The sequence below is a fragment of the Cydia fagiglandana genome, chromosome 7, assembly GCF_963556715.1.
Source record: "Cydia fagiglandana chromosome 7, ilCydFagi1.1, whole genome shotgun sequence".
NCBI lineage: Eukaryota > Metazoa > Arthropoda > Insecta > Lepidoptera > Tortricidae > Cydia > Cydia fagiglandana.
In genome coordinates this window covers 3,863,460-3,880,915 of record NC_085938.1, presented here as the reverse complement: position 1 = coordinate 3,880,915, position 17,456 = coordinate 3,863,460, and the positions used below count along the sequence as shown (strand labels likewise).

The 17,456-nt window shown below is 36.1% G+C and overlaps 1 protein-coding gene across 4 annotated transcripts in view; it reads right to left on the bottom strand.

Annotated features, from left to right (window-relative positions):
* The window catches only part of LOC134665694 (transcription factor cwo), a 48,676-nt gene extending 32,214 nt beyond the window's left edge, over nt 1-16,462 (bottom strand). For 2 of the 4 annotated variants that reach the window (XM_063522645.1, XM_063522646.1), the window contains exon 1: nt 16,082-16,462. In XM_063522645.1, the coding sequence (XP_063378715.1) occupies nt 16,082-16,134 (53 nt within the window). In that variant the 5' untranslated portion in view covers nt 16,135-16,462. The remainder of the gene's footprint in view (nt 1-16,081) is intronic. The other 2 variants (XM_063522647.1, XM_063522648.1) reach the window with 1 other exon arrangement.
* Nucleotides 16,463-17,456: the final 994 nt, after the last annotated feature.

The following is a 17,456-nucleotide window of genomic DNA, read 5'->3' as shown; positions in this document are numbered from 1 at the left end:
TAGAAAGTTAATAAAATAATTATTATTATTTAAAATCATACCTACCAGAGGTGAAAAATGTCCCCACGTACAAGGGTACGGAGTGTAGAAGTAAGTGCCTCTACCTTCCATATACAAGGGGTGTATTTATTTTATTGAGAAGGGATAACTGTCAGTAATGTGTGTGCCAGTGTGTTATATGGTGGTTATATGCAAGTCAGTGGTCATAAATGTCATAATACGTTTATACGTATGTGTGTTTCCGTGTTTCGTCCATAAGGCCGCATTCGCACGAGCCCTTTTACAACGCGCGTTAAAAAATCGTTTGAATGACACAAATTCATATGTGTACCTATTTATTCACATGATGGCGGTGGCGTTTTTTATAAAGCGTTGTTGGATTTTCGGCGACCAACGCTTAAACTCGAAAATCCAACAACGCTTGATAAAAAGCGCCACCGCCATCGTGTGAATAAATGCTCATGTATCGATTTGTGTCATTCAAACGCGCGTTGTAAAAGCGCTCGTGCTAATGAGGCCGAAGCCCCCATTCGCACGACAGCTTTTACAACGCGCGTTAAAAAAGCGCTTGAATCTGTCTACACTATAAATTCGACTTAACGACCAAGGCTTAAAGTCGAAAATCCAACAACGCTTGATAAAAAGCGTCACCGCTGTCGTGTGAATACATACATGGTTATCCATTTGTATCATTCAAATGCTTTTTTAACGCGCGTTGAAAAAGCTCCCGTGCGAATGGGGGCTAAGCGAAAGCAATATATAATGACATGAATGAAATGGTTTGTGGTTTCGTTTTGTTCGTCGCTGTTGTTTTGTTTGTATAAATGGTATAAATAGTGTTGCCAATGTTGCTATGAAATTAGTTTACCCTATTTTTTGGGTACTTTATTTTGTTATATTCTATAGCTCTTCATTCAATTAGGTACCATTGAACAAGAACTTATAATATAAGTACATAGGTTTAGGTAGGTCCTCATAGAGTCTAGCTACTGAAATTTTACTCAAATGTTTGGCGGGAAATTCAAAAATCTTGGGCTGGTCACACTTTGTGTAGTAGGAATTATAATTTTAATACAAGAAAATATTTTTGATTTTCTATGCACATGTTAGGTACCTAAGGATATAAGTTAAATTTACGTTGGCGTGCACTCAAAGTCAGTTCACATAATTCTACCACTATGTAAAGAACAGTCAACGATAAACACATATGTTAACACTTTCTCACCATATACCAAGGTGAAAAATACCATTGTAACAAGGTGAAAAATGAAATGTAGTGTAAATAAGACCTAGCTCGATGATACCGTCATAGTAATACATCTCAAAAAAAAAATACATAAGTACTATGCCAAATATGCTAAATGCTCAGTACTTGTACTTATCAAAATATTTATAGAGCACCAACCTCCTAATTCGTTTACATTTGTTTAGGAGTTGTAAACATTGCAGTTTTTCGTTATACAACGCTACACGTCGACTTCGCACAGTGTCGTAATTATTTAAGAGCTTAAATAATAGTTTGTGAACCTCACTCGGTATACACATTATTAATATTAATTAAAATATATCTCTTATAAACCGCAAACAATTTGAATGAATGACATAATTTGACAACTGACTTTTAGCTTTTTTTTAATCATAGACAATTGGTGATACAACAACGAAATATCTGTCAACAATTTTTGGGTAGCAAGACTCAATCGTGTTTATCTTAACATTAAAATATCCATGTGTATAAATAAATGAAAACAGCGACCTAGATTATTTCTTCTTCTGTAGACATTTAAATTACAAAAAAGCTAACTGTTTGATGTTGTCAAAATATATATTAGGCCACGTGATACGACGCAGCTCACGCAGCTCATGAAGGTATAATAGAGGTAGACTAAGAAAAGTCTGCAGCGAATTTGATAGCCCACGCAGTGCAAGTGTTATTTTAAACGTCAAACGTCTATGCAATTATGACATATAAATAACACTTGCACTGCGTGGGCTATCAAAATCGCTGCAGACTTTTCTTGGTCTAACTCTATAATAGTATAGGTTTTTGTAATGAATGAAATTGATTGTCTTCATTCAAATATTGTCTTTATTTTGATGTTTATAATATTTTATAAGGTTCAAGTTTAATTTTCAGCGCATATTTTTAATACAAAGATAGAAGACACGGTAGCGGACACAAGCCACACATGTGACACATGGAAAACGTTAAAGTTTTATAAAATTAAAAACATAATGTTATTAATAAAGCGATATATTTTGTACCTAAACATGTAAATGTGCATACAATTTGTCAACACACAGTAACATGGATAAATATTAGGAGATCGAATTAGTAGTTACTTACATAATAAAACAAACATAATTGAAAATGAGCAAACGTTTTTTTTTTTACAAAATATGAAATGCATTTATTTCAGATCATTAGAATTCATATTTTTCAACTCATAAAAAGAATTAGATCAGTGCCAGTAGAACGTGGTTATGTGTTATGTCATAAAAAATACACGCGCAAACGTCAAAATCAAAATAATCTTTCTAATTCTAAATATCAATATAGAAAAAAAGGAAACGCATGTAACGTAACGTAATGTAACGGAAAATGTTCTTCAGTATGGTGTTCGTACCTATAATGACCAGCATCCTATGTCATGTGTCGGTCATAATGTTTTTAAAAGTAATCAATGTTTAATCCAATCTAATGTGTCGGTCATAATGTTATAGATACCTACTCGTATGGGTATCTATATTAACGATACTAATGTCAATATTGTCGACAGTGCAAAAATAAGTTACGGTTACATAAAGTTATTGCTTATTGTATTAGTAGACTATATGTTTTGTCCTTTGATTGGTTAATGTAAGATTTTATTTATTTTGGATGCAGATTCTAAAACGCCCAATGGTGTTTTTTTGAATACCAAAAAACACCACGATAAATGCTCAGTGGCGCGTATAGTCCGGGAGCCGGCTGCATGAAACAAACCTCATCAAAAAATAGAATATACCTACCCTGTAGAGGTACCTGACATTTAGTAGATTCCAACGCACTTGGTCGGCCTAGGCTTAACCTGGCAGATTTTGTACAAATGGCAAAAACGTTGGACAAAAATTCATCAAAAAAAACCTCATCGAAAAATAGAATGAAATTTGTATGGTAGGATACCTGACCTTGAGGACAGTAAAAAAAAAGTGGTCGGCCTCACCTTAGCCTGGCAGTTTTTGCAGTCCGACCAGATTTATTGGGTCACGTGAGAGCTACAATTTACCTCATCGAAAAATAGAATGAAACAAACGGATTATAATAGCTAAAATAAGCCTGTCGACGTATGTCTTGGTCGGCCTCACCTTAACCTGGCAGTTTATGCAGCCCGACCAGATTTATAAAAAAATCATCAAAAATTTTTTATCGAAAAATCGTATGAAACTTGTATGGTACGATAGCTGCCTTTGAGAACAGTAAAAAAAAAGTGGTCGGCCAAATCCTGTGTTGGCAGGTTCTTGTGTCCGACCAATTTTGTGGTACCACGTGAGAGCTACAATTTACCTCATCGAAAAATAGAATGAAACAAACGGATTATAATAGCTAAAATAAGCCTGTTGACGTATGTCTTGGTCGGTCTCACCTTAACCTGGCAGTTTTTGCAGTCCGACCAAATTTATAAAAAAAACATCAAAAAAATTTTATCGAAAAATCGTATGAAACTTGTATGGTAAGATAGCTGCCTTTGAGGACAGTAAAAAAAAAGTGGTCGGCCAAATCCTTTGTTGGCAGGTTCCTGTGTCCGACCAATTTTGTGGTACCACGTGAGAGCTACAATTTACCTCAACGAAAAATAGAATGAAACAAACGGATAATAATAGCTAAAATAAGCCTGTTGACGTAGGTCTTGGTCGGCCTCACCTTAACCTGGCAGTTTTTGCAGTCCGACCAAATTTATAAAAAAATCATCAAATTTTTTTTATCGAAAAATCGTATGAAACTTGTATGGTACGATAGCTGCCTTTGAGGACAGTAAAAAAAAAGTGGTCGGCCAAATCTTGTGTTGGCAGGTTCCTCTGTCCGACCAATTTTGTGGTACCACGTGAGAGCTACAATTTACCTCATCGAAAAATAGAATGAAACAAACGGATTATAATAGCTAAAATAAGCCTGTTGACGTATGTCTTGGTCGGCCTCACCTTAACTTGGCAGTTTTTGCAGTCCGACCAAATTTATAAAAAAAATATCAAAAAATTTTTATCGAAAAATCGTATGAAACTTGTATGGTAAGATAGCTGCCTTTGAGGACAGTAAAAAAAAAGTGGTCGGCCAAATCCTTTGTTGGCAGGTTCCTGTGTCCGACCAATTTTGTGGTACCACGTGAGAGCTACAATTTACCTCAACGAAAAATAGAATGAAACAAACGGATAATAATAGCTAAAATAAGCCTGTTGACGTAGGTCTTGGTCGGCCTCACCTTAACCTGGCAGTTTTTGCAGTCCGACCAAATTTATGAAAAAATCATCAAAATTTTTTTATCGAAAAATCGTATGAAACTTGTATAGTACGATAGCTGCCTTTGAGGACAGTAAAAAAAAAATGGTCGGCCAAATCCTGTGTTTGCAGGTTCCTGTGTCCGACCAATTTTGTGGTACCACGTGAGAGCTACAATTTACCTCATCGAAAAATAGAATGAAACAAACGGATTATAATAGCTTAAATAAGCCTGTTGACGTATGTCTTGGTCGGCCTCACCTTAACCTGGCAGTTTTTGCAGTCCGGCCAAATTTATAAAAAAATCATCAAAAAATTTTTATCGAAAAATCGTGTGAAACTTGTATGGTACGATAGCTGCCTTTGAGGACAGTAATAAAAAAGTGGTTGGCCAAATCCTGTGTTGGCAGGTTCCTGTGTCCGACCAATTTTGTGGTACCACGTGAGAGCTACAATTTACCTCATCGAAAAATAGAATGAAACAAACGGATTATAATACCTAAAATAAACCTGTTGACGTATGGCTTGGTCGGCCTCACCGTAGCCTGGTAGTTTTTGCAGTCCGACCAAATTTGTGATACCACGTGACAGCTAGAATAGGACCACACATGCTGTATTCCATACGCATCATGACTTTGTGTACCTATCTGATGGGCGGGCGTATATGAAACGCCTTCTTGTACGTGCAGGTGATCCAGGTATACACCAAAGCTTAGTTTTCAATCGAACACTTGTAATATAAGAGGAAAAACTGCACGTGATCGTTCCAAAATTTAAATAAATGGTAAAATGTTCCTCCACGATGTTCTCAACGGGCATCTAGACTGCGTTGGATTGCTGTCACAGTTAGGGCTCCGCGCTCCCACGCGCCGAACTCGTCACACCACACTATTCCATATTCCCTGTCATCGTACCAATTATGGCCAAAATTCTATTCTATTAAATTCTGAGTAGAATCGCACGTACCTATAATAAATCGTTCCAAAACATTGACCGTTTCTTCTCCTCCAGACGTGTTTTCAAATCACAAATTGCAAAGCAACTTTCCTGGTAGTCACGCACTATCACACCCACTTACACACATACACCCACCCACACACACACACACACACACACACACACACACACACACACACACACACACACACACACACACAAACACACACACACGAACACATAAATTCCAATAAATGCATACAAACTAATAGATTCGCTCGTTTATGTAGGTACTGTATGTATTTTTATTTTACTATTTTTTATTTATTGTTTACGCAAAATTAGAGCTATACCTACTATTTTAGGATTTTTTTTCCAGTTCACAGTTATTATTATTTTTTTCTCTTTTTCCTTGTACCTTAAAGACTTACAAATTAAGTTATATTTACGATTCTTGTACAGCACAAGTTACAAGTCTACCCACAGATGATTTTTTATTATGTATAAATTACAGGAAGTTCTGTTATTGGCTAAGCTATAAGTTCTCATGTTTTTTGTATATTATTTAATGTAAACGCTGTTGAACTTCTCAATAAATATAAATAAATAAAAATACACAAGATAACCTCACATATATTAAGTGATTATCTTATTGTTATTTCTTCGACTCGCAAAGGCGTTATGTGTCCTTCAAACCATTTGATCTTATACATTTCATCTCTTAATGTCCAGCCACAATGTGTTGCATCAAATTTGATGCAAGTGGATTCTGCCGCACACTGCCACATTGAATTTATGAAAGCCGCCCGTAACAAGCCATACGTCAACAGGGTTATTTTAGCTATTATAATCCGTTTGTTTCATTCTATTTTTCGATGTGGTAAATTGTAACTCTCACGTGGTACCACAAAATTGGTCGGACACAGGAACCTGCAAACACAGGATTTGGCCGACATTTTTTTATTACTGTCCTCAAAGGCAGCTATCGTACCATACAAGTTTCATACGATTTTTCGATATAAATTTTTTGATGATTTTTTCATAAATTTGGTCGGACTGCAAAAACTGCCAGGTTAAGGTAAGGCCGACCAAGACATACGTCAACAGGCTTATTTTAGCTATTATAATCCGTTTGTTTCATTCTATTTTTCGATGAGGTAAATTGTAGTTCTCACGTGGTACCACAAAATTGGTCGGACAGAGGAACCTGCCAACACAGGATTTGGCCGACCACTTTTTTTTTACTGTCCTCAAAGGCAGTTATCGTACCATACAAGTTTCATACGATTTTTCGATAAAAAAAATTTGATGATTTTTTTATAAATTTGGTCGGACTGCAAAAACTGCCAGGTTAAGGTGAGGCCGACCAAGACATACGTCAACAGGCTTATTTTAGCTATTATAATCCGTTTGTTTCATTCTATTTTTCGATGAGGTAAATTGTAGCTCTTACGTGGTACCACAAAATTGGTCGGACACAGGAACCTGCCAACACAGGATTTGGCCGACCACTTTTTTTTACTGTCCTCAAAGGCAGCTATCGTACCATACAAGTTTCATACGATTTTTCGATAAAAAAATTTTGATGATTTTTTCATAAATTTGGTCGGACTGCAAAAACTGCCAGGTTAAGGTGAGGCCGACCAAGACATACGTCAACAAGCTTATTTAAGCTATTATAATCCGTTTGTTTCATTCTATTTTTCGATGAGGTAAATTGTAGCTCTCACGTGGTACCACAAAATTGGTCGGACACAGGAACCTGCCAACACAAGATTTGGCCGACCATTTTTTTTTACTGTCCTCAAAGGCAGCTATCGTACCATACAAGTTTCATACGATTTTTCGATAAAAAATTTTTGATTTTTTTTTTATATATTTGGTCGGACCGCAAAAACTGCCAGGTTAAGGTGAGGCCGACCAAGACATATGTCAACAGGCTTATTTTAGCTATTATAATCCGTTTGTTTCATTCTATTTTTCGATGAGGTAAATTGTAGTTCTCACGTGGTACCACAAAATTGGTCGGACAGAGGAACCTGCCAACACAGGATTTGGCCGACCACTTTTTTTTTACTGTCCTCAAAGGCAGTTATCGTACCATACAAGTTTCATACGATTTTTCGATAAAAAAAATTTGATGATTTTTTTATAAATTTGGTCGGACTGCAAAAACTGCCAGGTTAAGGTGAGGCCGACCAAGACATACGTCAACAGGCTTATTTTAGCTATTATAATCCGTTTGTTTCATTCTATTTTTCGATGAGGTAAATTGTAGCTCTTACGTGGTACCACAAAATTGGTCGGACACAGGAACCTGCCAACACAGGATTTGGCCGACCACTTTTTTTTACTGTCCTCAAAGGCAGCTATCGTACCATACAAGTTTCATACGATTTTTCGATAAAAAAATTTTGATGATTTTTTCATAAATTTGGTCGGACTGCAAAAACTGCCAGGTTAAGGTGAGGCCGACCAAGACATACGTCAACAAGCTTATTTAAGCTATTATAATCCGTTTGTTTCATTCTATTTTTCGATGAGGTAAATTGTAGCTCTCACGTGGTACCACAAAATTGGTCGGACACAGGAACCTGCCAACACAGGATTTGGCCGACCATTTTTTTTTACTGTCCTCAAAGGCAGCTATCGTACCATACAAGTTTCATACGATTTTTCGATAAAAAAATTTTGATTTTTTTTTTATATATTTGGTCGGACCGCAAAAACTGCCAGGTTAAGGTGAGGCCGACCAAGACATATGTCAACAGGCTTATTTTAGCTATTATAATCCGTTTGTTTCATTCTATTTTTCGATGAGGTAAATTGTAGCTCTTACGTGGTACCACAAAATTGGTCGGACACAGGAACCTGCCAACACAGGATTTGGCCGACCACTTTTTTTTTACTGTCCTCAAAGGCAGCTATCGTACCATACAAGTTTCATACGATTTTTCGATAAAAATTTTTTGATGATTTTTTTATAAATCTGGTCGGACTGCAAAAACTGCCAGGTTAAGGTGAGGCCGACCAAGACATACGTCAACAGGCTTATTTTAGCTATTATAATCCGTTTGTTTCATTCTATTTTTCGATGAGGTAAATTGTAGCTCTCACGTGGTACCACAAAATTGGTCGGCCACAGGAACCTGCAAACACAGGATTTGGCCGACCATTATTTTATTACTGTCCTCAAAGGCAGCTATCGTACCATACAAGTTTCATACGATTTTTCGATAAAAAAAATTTGATGATTTTTTCATAAATTTGGTCGGACTGCAAAAACTGCCAGGTTAAGGTGAGGCCGACCAAGACATACGTCAACAGGCTTATTTTAGCTATTATAATCCGTTTGTTTCATTCTATTTTTCGATGAGGTAAATTGTAGCTCTCACGTGGTACCACAAAATTGGTCGGACACAGGAACCTGCCAACACAGGATTTGGCCGACCACTTTTTTTTTACTGTCCTCAAAGGCAGCTATCGTACCATACAAGTTTCATACGATTTTTCGATAAAAAATTTTTGATGATTTTTTTATAAATCTGGTCGGACTGCAAAAACTGCCAGGTTAAGGTGAGGCCGACCAAGACATACGTCAACAGGCTTATTTAAGCTATTATAATCCGTTTGTTTCATTCTATTTTTCGATGAGGTAAATTGTAGCTCTCACGTGGTACCACAAAATTGGTCGGACACAGGAACCTGCAAGCACAGGATTTGGCCGACCATTTTTTTTTTACTGTCCTCAAAGGCAGCTATCGTACCATACAAGTTTCATACGATTTATCGATAAAAATTTTTGATGATTTTTTTATAAATCTGGTCGGACTGCAAAAACTGCCAGGTTAAGGTGAGGCCGACCAAGACATACGTCAACAGGCTTATTTTAGCTATTATAATCCGTTTGTTTCATTCTATTTTTCGATGAGGTAAATTGTAGCTCTCACGTGACCCAATAAATCTGGTCGGACTGCAAAAACTGCCAGGCTAAGGTGAGGCCGACCACTTTTTTTTTACTGTCCTCAAGGTCAGGTATCCTACCATACAAGTTTCATTCTATTTTTCGATGAGGTTTTTTTTGATGAATTTTTGTCCAACGTTTTTGCCATTTGTACAAAATCTGCCAGGTTAAGCCTAGGCCGACCAAGTGCGTTGGAAGCTACTAAATGTCAGGTACCTCTACAGGGTAGGTATATTCTATTTTTTGATGAGGTTTGTTTCATGCAGCCGGCTCCCGGACTAGTATATAAATGGGTAATTTTTGTCCGTTGTAAACATGAAGATTGAAGAGTTTTTATGTTTATGTCCTTGTCCAATTACTTAAAGTAGTTTTTCGGCTGGCAAATTAAGATAAATTTATTTATAGCTTTTTAGTAGAAAATAATATGTAGGTACCTCCTATAGCTAATATATATAGGTAATATATAATATAATATATGTTAGGGTCAATGCCTTCATGGAATGCAATAAGCCATCAACGTCACTTTTACAACGTTGTGAAATCTAAAGGTCCCGTCACACAGGCGCGTTTTCCGAGCGGAGCGTGAGCGTTTTATATGTAAAAGCGGCGCGCCCCGCTCACGCGCCGCCCGCTAAACGCGCCTGTGTGACTGAGCCTTAATTGAGACGCAGATAACCTAGGCCGCATTTCAAGAATCGTTAACTAAAAGAACAAAAACCTATGAAGTAAACAAAATGCAACGAATATAGCGGCTGAATAGTGTAGCGATAAGGCGAGTCTGTATGTGTGTCTTGGCTGTCAGGCTGTGTGCGTGCGGTCACGTTTCGCGCGGCGTGCGCGGCCGCGCGCGTGCAAGGCCGCCCCCCGCGCCGGGTCTCGTGTTGTCTTAACACCCGTTCACACTTCGCGATCTATTTTACGAACGGAAAATGTGATGATAAGCGAAAGTGACTGAAAAATTGTCGGGGGGATCATTCGGCGAGGCGACGGGGGCGATCATTTTCACTTGGTAACTGCATATTAATTAGTTAATCATTTTAGTACATATCTATAATTAGCTATAATGCCATTGTGTTATGTATATTTATAATTATTTCTGGTTTAAATTTGAATATCTGAACAACATATTTAGACATCTGGAATTCACGTGTTCATATGTATTAATATGAATATAATTATTTATTAATGTTATTACATATATTTAAAGTAGGTATTATTTAAGGTATGTTTACATCATTCGCGATTCAACCTAGTATTAATTAATGCGGCGAGCGTGATGGACACCTTTGCGTTTGCAAACGACGCGAGACGGGTTGTCTTTATTTGACTAAGTTTTTCTTTTGTAACTTTATTTAAGTACCTAGTTCAGTTCCTACTTATTTATAAGTAATTTAATTTAAGTTTAGTGTCATTGACATATATATTATTATATATATCAATGTTTAGTGTATGTTTTAATTCCGAATATACATTATTATTTTTTAATTATAATTTATACTTAATGATAAGTCTCGATATAGATTCAATTTTTTGAACAATGTTTGCCATTCACGCCTGAAACACAGGGAATCCTAGTTCAGGCACATGTAACCTATCACTATTTTTAAGTCTTTGTTTTATATGAATGTAACCATGAAATACGTGTTTTTTGAATAAATTATGTTTATGTTTATGTTTAATTTTTTTTATTAGCCTGGTTTAGTGTCCCACTGCTGGGCAAAGGCCTCCCCTCATTTCCTTCACTCAACTCAATTTTATTAGGCATATTTGTATTTTATTCCATTTACTTAAATATATTTTTATATTTGAATAATACCTATATTTTAGAAACTGAAAATTGTATAAGGCAGATGTGAACGTGACCTTGTGAAATCCGCGCAGTAGGTACTTAGGTACTATTTTCGATCACGCCCGCTTTCGCCATTGACTTCCGATACCCAAATAATTACAGCTGCTACTTATTGCTACGTCGTTTCTAGTTTATATACCTATATATATATATATATATATTTCTAATGCAGTTCTTTATGACATTCTTAGAATTTTATTGTTGTATTTTTCTTTGTATTCATGTTTGACACCCATTTTGCATAGGTACCCAATATGTACGTAATTATAACACTGACAATGTATGATTAATACAAATAAAATGAATATGAACATTTTTCCTTCGTAAAGTCAAATTAGTCAAGCTAAATTTAGCTACAAATTTTATTGTATGGTGTTTATATTATACCTATAATTGTTTTTCAGAAAGTATCAATTACTGATAGTATGATAGATAACCCAAATTTCTGTGCTCGAGAAAAGATAAGAAAAAGCCAAACCAGGATATAAAAGAATGTGTCACACAGCCAGCACACTCACAATGGGTTAAATCGCTTTGGTGGAATTCCCAATCTTTTCAATATGTAATTATACGTTGTTTTACGATTACGACGTTATACCCAACTAAACTTCATCCCCCTGCTGCCTATAGTGCAACAGCTTTTTAAAATTAATAATTTTGAAATTAGTTGCAGATGGAAATCATCGTCCAAATATATCATGTTGAGCGACATCGTCACCAAAGTGACCAAGCTCTTTAAATAAAGATAAAAAAATAATTTTTGTAGGTAACTATTCAGAATTTACACCGGCCAATTTAGCCCAGTTTAGCCCAATAAACTGACTTTAGATATAGGACACCTACACAACAGTAAAACAGGAAAGTGATGAGTCGGGCCTCGTGGCCTCGTGGGCCTCGTGCTGCACGAAGGCTAACGCTGACATTTTCACAGTTTTGTAATCGTTTACATTGTTTAAGTACAACATGTGCAGGTGCAACGTTCTGTATTATTGTGTTCTAAGAAACAGAAGTCCAACTTCGAGGGTTGTTTAAAATGTTTAAATTGTTGAATTGGCCTCTATTTTGAACTATAATGGAATAAAAGAAGGTTCCAAATTCAAAATTGACTCTGGGACACAGGAGGATAGTGATAATGTTTGTAGAAATTCGCAAGATTATGGAAAAGAAGCCGTTTGGAAAATAGAAATGCAGAATATGATTTATATGTTTTGCAAATAATTGCATAGGTTTTGTATTGAAGAAATTTAATCCAATGATATGTCTTAGTCACATCAAGCTGGCGTATGACGACGGGATCATCCACGTGATAAAGGAAACATCACGTTTTCCTCGTCAATAGATGATACAGACACTGTCAATGTAATTATCACGCTGTCACCTAAAGTATATTTATCATACGAAATCCATACAGATGCGTAGTTATTGATATCATTGTACCATACATAGAAACCATAGGTAGATAGGAATACCATAGGTAGATAGAAAGGCTACTTTCTATCTGATTAATCTTTTCCATGGCCATTAGGATTATCTTCTCAGGCCACTATAGGCGGGAGTAACGCGTCATAAGCATTACACTATTCAGACTATTCACAGTGCACCAGACGTACTTGCATCAATAGCATTGAACTCTCGGCTCGTGACGCATATGCTATCGAAGGCTAGCACTGATTGTGATTACCTATTGCAGAATCCTCTACATTTACTTTGTAAGGGCTGATTTAGAAAAAATGTTATAAGTAGACGTTTATGAATAAGGGGGTAAGCCAGTAAAGTACAGAAACCTTACGAAGAGTCCCTAACTTAACATTTGTGTTGTGGTTTAAAAAAAAAGATTCCAAAAGGACCACGTCTAAAATGCATCTAAAGCGGGAAAGCGTATTAGTTGTGAAAAAATATATGAAAATAAGTTACAGGGACCAGTGAATAATGGCATATTACGTGAGAAATCGTGTTGAGCTGATTCTAATGAATTAAGTCCCCGTGTACATTGGGAACTCATTCAAGATTAGCTGGCGTTTTTTAATGGCATTTAAAATACAGGCGCGTCACGCAGCGATAATGTGGTCGTTTATGATAAAAGTGAATTGCAAACACAATGTAACTCGGTGCTTTAGACTCGTGCGTTATTTCAGTCTCACGTGTCAGTGTCACACAACGGCACATGATATATGTAGGTAGTCATCATATCCTAATAATAGCTGTCGCTATATTTGTTGTATCATAATTATGAAAGTTTGTGTTTGAATGTTTAGATGTTTTGAATATCAAGAATTCCTCTACATTTTTTATTTGTGGCTGTTGTGTCCTTTGGGGATGTAAGTGTCCACTTCTCCATTTTTCCACTACCGTCGATGTGTTTCTTTCTGCGACAATCCATATTTTTGTCGCTCTATGCATAGGGATATTGGATAGCTGCATAGGGACTTCCCTAGACAGTTTGTCTCGCGTAGTGTTCACATTTATCCCTGACAATAAAATTTCTCTACTTATTATTTATTATTTATCTGTATTTTCAGCGCTCGTCCTCTACTCTATCACTATCACATGTTCCTATCTCTTCTTTTCCGGTGCATTAGCATAATTTTGAGCGTTAACTACGGAATATTCTAGCCATCATTCAAAATTTAAGTCTAAGTTTAAAATTTAGATTAATGCTAAGTTATCTACTTTAACCTTTTAGAGGATGATTTTTTGTGAGTTAGCTACAGTCTTGGAACTGCGATGGCTGCGATATTAAACACCAAAGTATATATAGGTAGCACTGATTTTGTCCGAAATCAGTGCTACCTACATATACATACTCGTATTGGTCACAAACCATTAATAATTTTGTCTCTCCTTTATTCTCTGACAATGCTTTCAGGAGAAATAAGCTGTATTTTATGTATATTATTTATGTTTTACCAGTTCGTTTTGTAGTCAGCTACAGATTAAAGCTCTATTGCTGTAGAAGTGTAGAGACTGTTCGGAAAGAGAAGAGTCGTGGAATGTATTGGGCCCCATACATTCCACGACTCATCTCTTTCCACAAATCCGTACAGACTCTATTTATATTTTATCCAATTTGCTATCTGCAAGCGCACAACTTTTTATTAATAGGTATATATTTGCACTCAGAAAAGTGTCATAATTAGGTATAAATAGGATTAACTGTGTATTCCTGATGAACTATTAATAAATTAATGAATTCTATTCAAATTCTGTTAAATAGGTATATTTCTATCGGGAATATGAATCAAAATACCCTCTGGGATTTGGTGCATCTAATAAAAATGCATCTGATCTTTTCTTTTAACTTAGCCATATCTTAAGAGAACAAAATCATTAATCCTTATAAAAAACCCTTGGCATTTTGCTACATTATATTCCGCCAACTCTTCATATTAAATTAAAAATAATGTTTCCCGTGCCTCGTGTCTAATCTTGAAGACACTAGATTTCATTTCTTCAGATTCCCGGAAACTGAAGAAAATATTAGTACACATTATTTTGTTTACAATTTCTGGCTATCGCAATTGCTTTGATAGCGATTATATTACACTTTCTCTACTATCATTATGAATTTGATCCGTTCACGTGATCCGCTTATCGGAAAATGGAAACGTGATGCCATGGAAGACTTACTTGGTAATCCGTTCCTCTAGAAATATAATTAGAACCTTTTGCTTCCATGTTTTGTTGTCTTGTTTTTATATTACTTGTCTTTAGAGTATCTTCAGTTAAAATTTTCTTATCGATATGATTATTGCCTGTAAATTGTGCATTCTGGAATGGACTTTATTGATAACAATGATAACCATTAGCGTATGTATTGTTGTTTTGCTTTTCAATCGCTTGTGTCTGTGCTTTCTTTAAATGGTCCTATGTCCTTCTTTATATGTCCTTAGGTTACAGATGTTTTTATATAATATTTAACGACATGTAAATCATGGCCTTACGTTATTTACAAGTTGTTTCTAGTTTGAACTAAACAAGATTTTCTATATTCATGGATAGCAGGTACACGAGCAGGTGCTGGTACAGAACGTGGAAATTTCCAACATCGACACGTATAGAAAAATCGATTCCATGATAGTTGAATACCTGGCCCTAGACTTAAAACTTATGATAAAAGTTCCTGCTTATGCCTGCTCTCTGTTCCTGTTAATTAAGCTTGTCTTAATAGCGGAGGTTTGTTCTCGATTTTCCCTTTTACGCTTTATTGTCCTAAAAATATGAATACCAAAAAATATGGATCGCCTCGCCTCTGCTCACCAAATAAAAGAATAGCAGGAACAGATAACCTGATAGGTATAGAATAGAAGTCAATGAAAGCAAGTCATCCAAGGAAATAAATATGTTTTATCAAGAACTAATTTGAGTTATGTTGGGGTTAATTATTATAACAAATGTAGGTATACTGTTGTATATGATAATGATGGGGCATCCTACGAAAAACACTAGAGGCAGGTGAAATGGTCCCTTAGTAGTACCACGTAGTACAAACAGCCACACTCCTTCCTAACAGTACATCGGTGGTCCTTATTACAAAAGGCATAAGATCCATCGATGTACAGTTAACAGTGTGGGCCATGGTGCACCTATTATTGCATGAATACAGCAAAAATTTGGACATGCTGCTACATATTTTGCAGCTGTCTGCGGTTGATATGTTGTGTGACTTGTGTGTATGTCTATGTGTTACTCCCATAAAATTAGTTCCTGACAATAGCCAAAATAATCTTTTTCCTAAATCCCAGGATCATCCTTTCTTAATTGAGACACTTTAAATTTTGAAATCTAACTAGACTTCTAAAATTGTCCGTTTACCTGGAAATTACAGAAATTACGTTCTCATAAGATATTACTATACCTTTCGTATTTGACGGCATGCCCGTTCTCCTCCCAATAATGCCTTGTTTCCATATTTACTTCGCAACAGAAAAGATCACAATGTCAACACGGACACAATCACGTTAATCCTGAATTGATAACACACACTTCACAAATATATTTAAGTGAGGTCTTCGCAATCCATTTTCGGTAACCAAACGCCGTAATAGAGTAAGGTTTTTCCGTTAATCTGCATGTATAATGTAATGTACGAAACGAACGGGTGGCACTAGCGAGCGCCCCGACTAAACGTTTCAACAAGACTGACTGAATGCCGGCCGGTTGAGTCACATGACTGGCGGCATCAAAATATGGCACGGCACGGGCAACGGAATGTGCGGCGCCTGTGGCAGGCCACGCTTGTCTGCACGTGACTGGGACCTCGCCGCCCACGCCGCTGCCCCCTCTGGGCCCGGCTCTTCATTGTTAGTACCACGTTACGTGCCTGGAGAGGAACGTAACGTGTGAATGGTGAACGTGTCCTGCTCGCAGGTGATAAGGCATCAGTACTGGGTTGGTTAAAGGTCATATAAGTGACTTATTCGTTCCCAATAAGGACATTTAAGGGGATTTCCTAATTAGAATTATTACTATTATTAGAATCAAAAAGCTTCACAATGTTATTTTATTTCTTCTACTTGTGATTTCGTCTTTTTGAAAAAGAAAAGAAAAAAGTGCATATATAGTTGCATCTGAAACCTGGTATGAAAACTTCAAAGTCAGCTGTCTCAAAAGACAGCCAGCAGATCAGATTCTTCAGAGCTGCAAACAAAGTCGTATCCCACTGCTGACGTTATTATACTTTACAAATAAAATAAATATTCAACGGCAAAATTAAAATCAACTTCATGTAATTACTAATTGGACGCCATTGCGAATCACATGCCATTTAATTTTTTTCTAAAGAAATAATACGTTTTCGAAAATGTTACCAGTTACAACCATGTATGAGACCGCAATTTGTAAATATCGGGGGAAAAAATTGGAAAAGTCAACGTCCTTAATTTATAGTATTAAATATTTCTTTAGTTTTCGTTTTCCGAATATTTTTGCTTAGTGAACCTTTGCTTGTAAAGCTTGTAGTGAAGCTTAAATTATGAGTTATACCTAGAATATAATTGTTATAAATAATTATATTAATGATTATTACCTATTATTAATAATGGATTTTATTCAATATTTTTTGTAAATAATTGACATGTAATATTAATATTGTACAATAAATGATTATGGTTATAATTTGTTTTCTTATGTTACATACAACTAAGTTTATGAAAAAAGTATTATAAATTATAAAGTAAAATTTGGTATGAGTAGCCACGAGCCCTTAACCACTGACGTATGAAATTATGAAT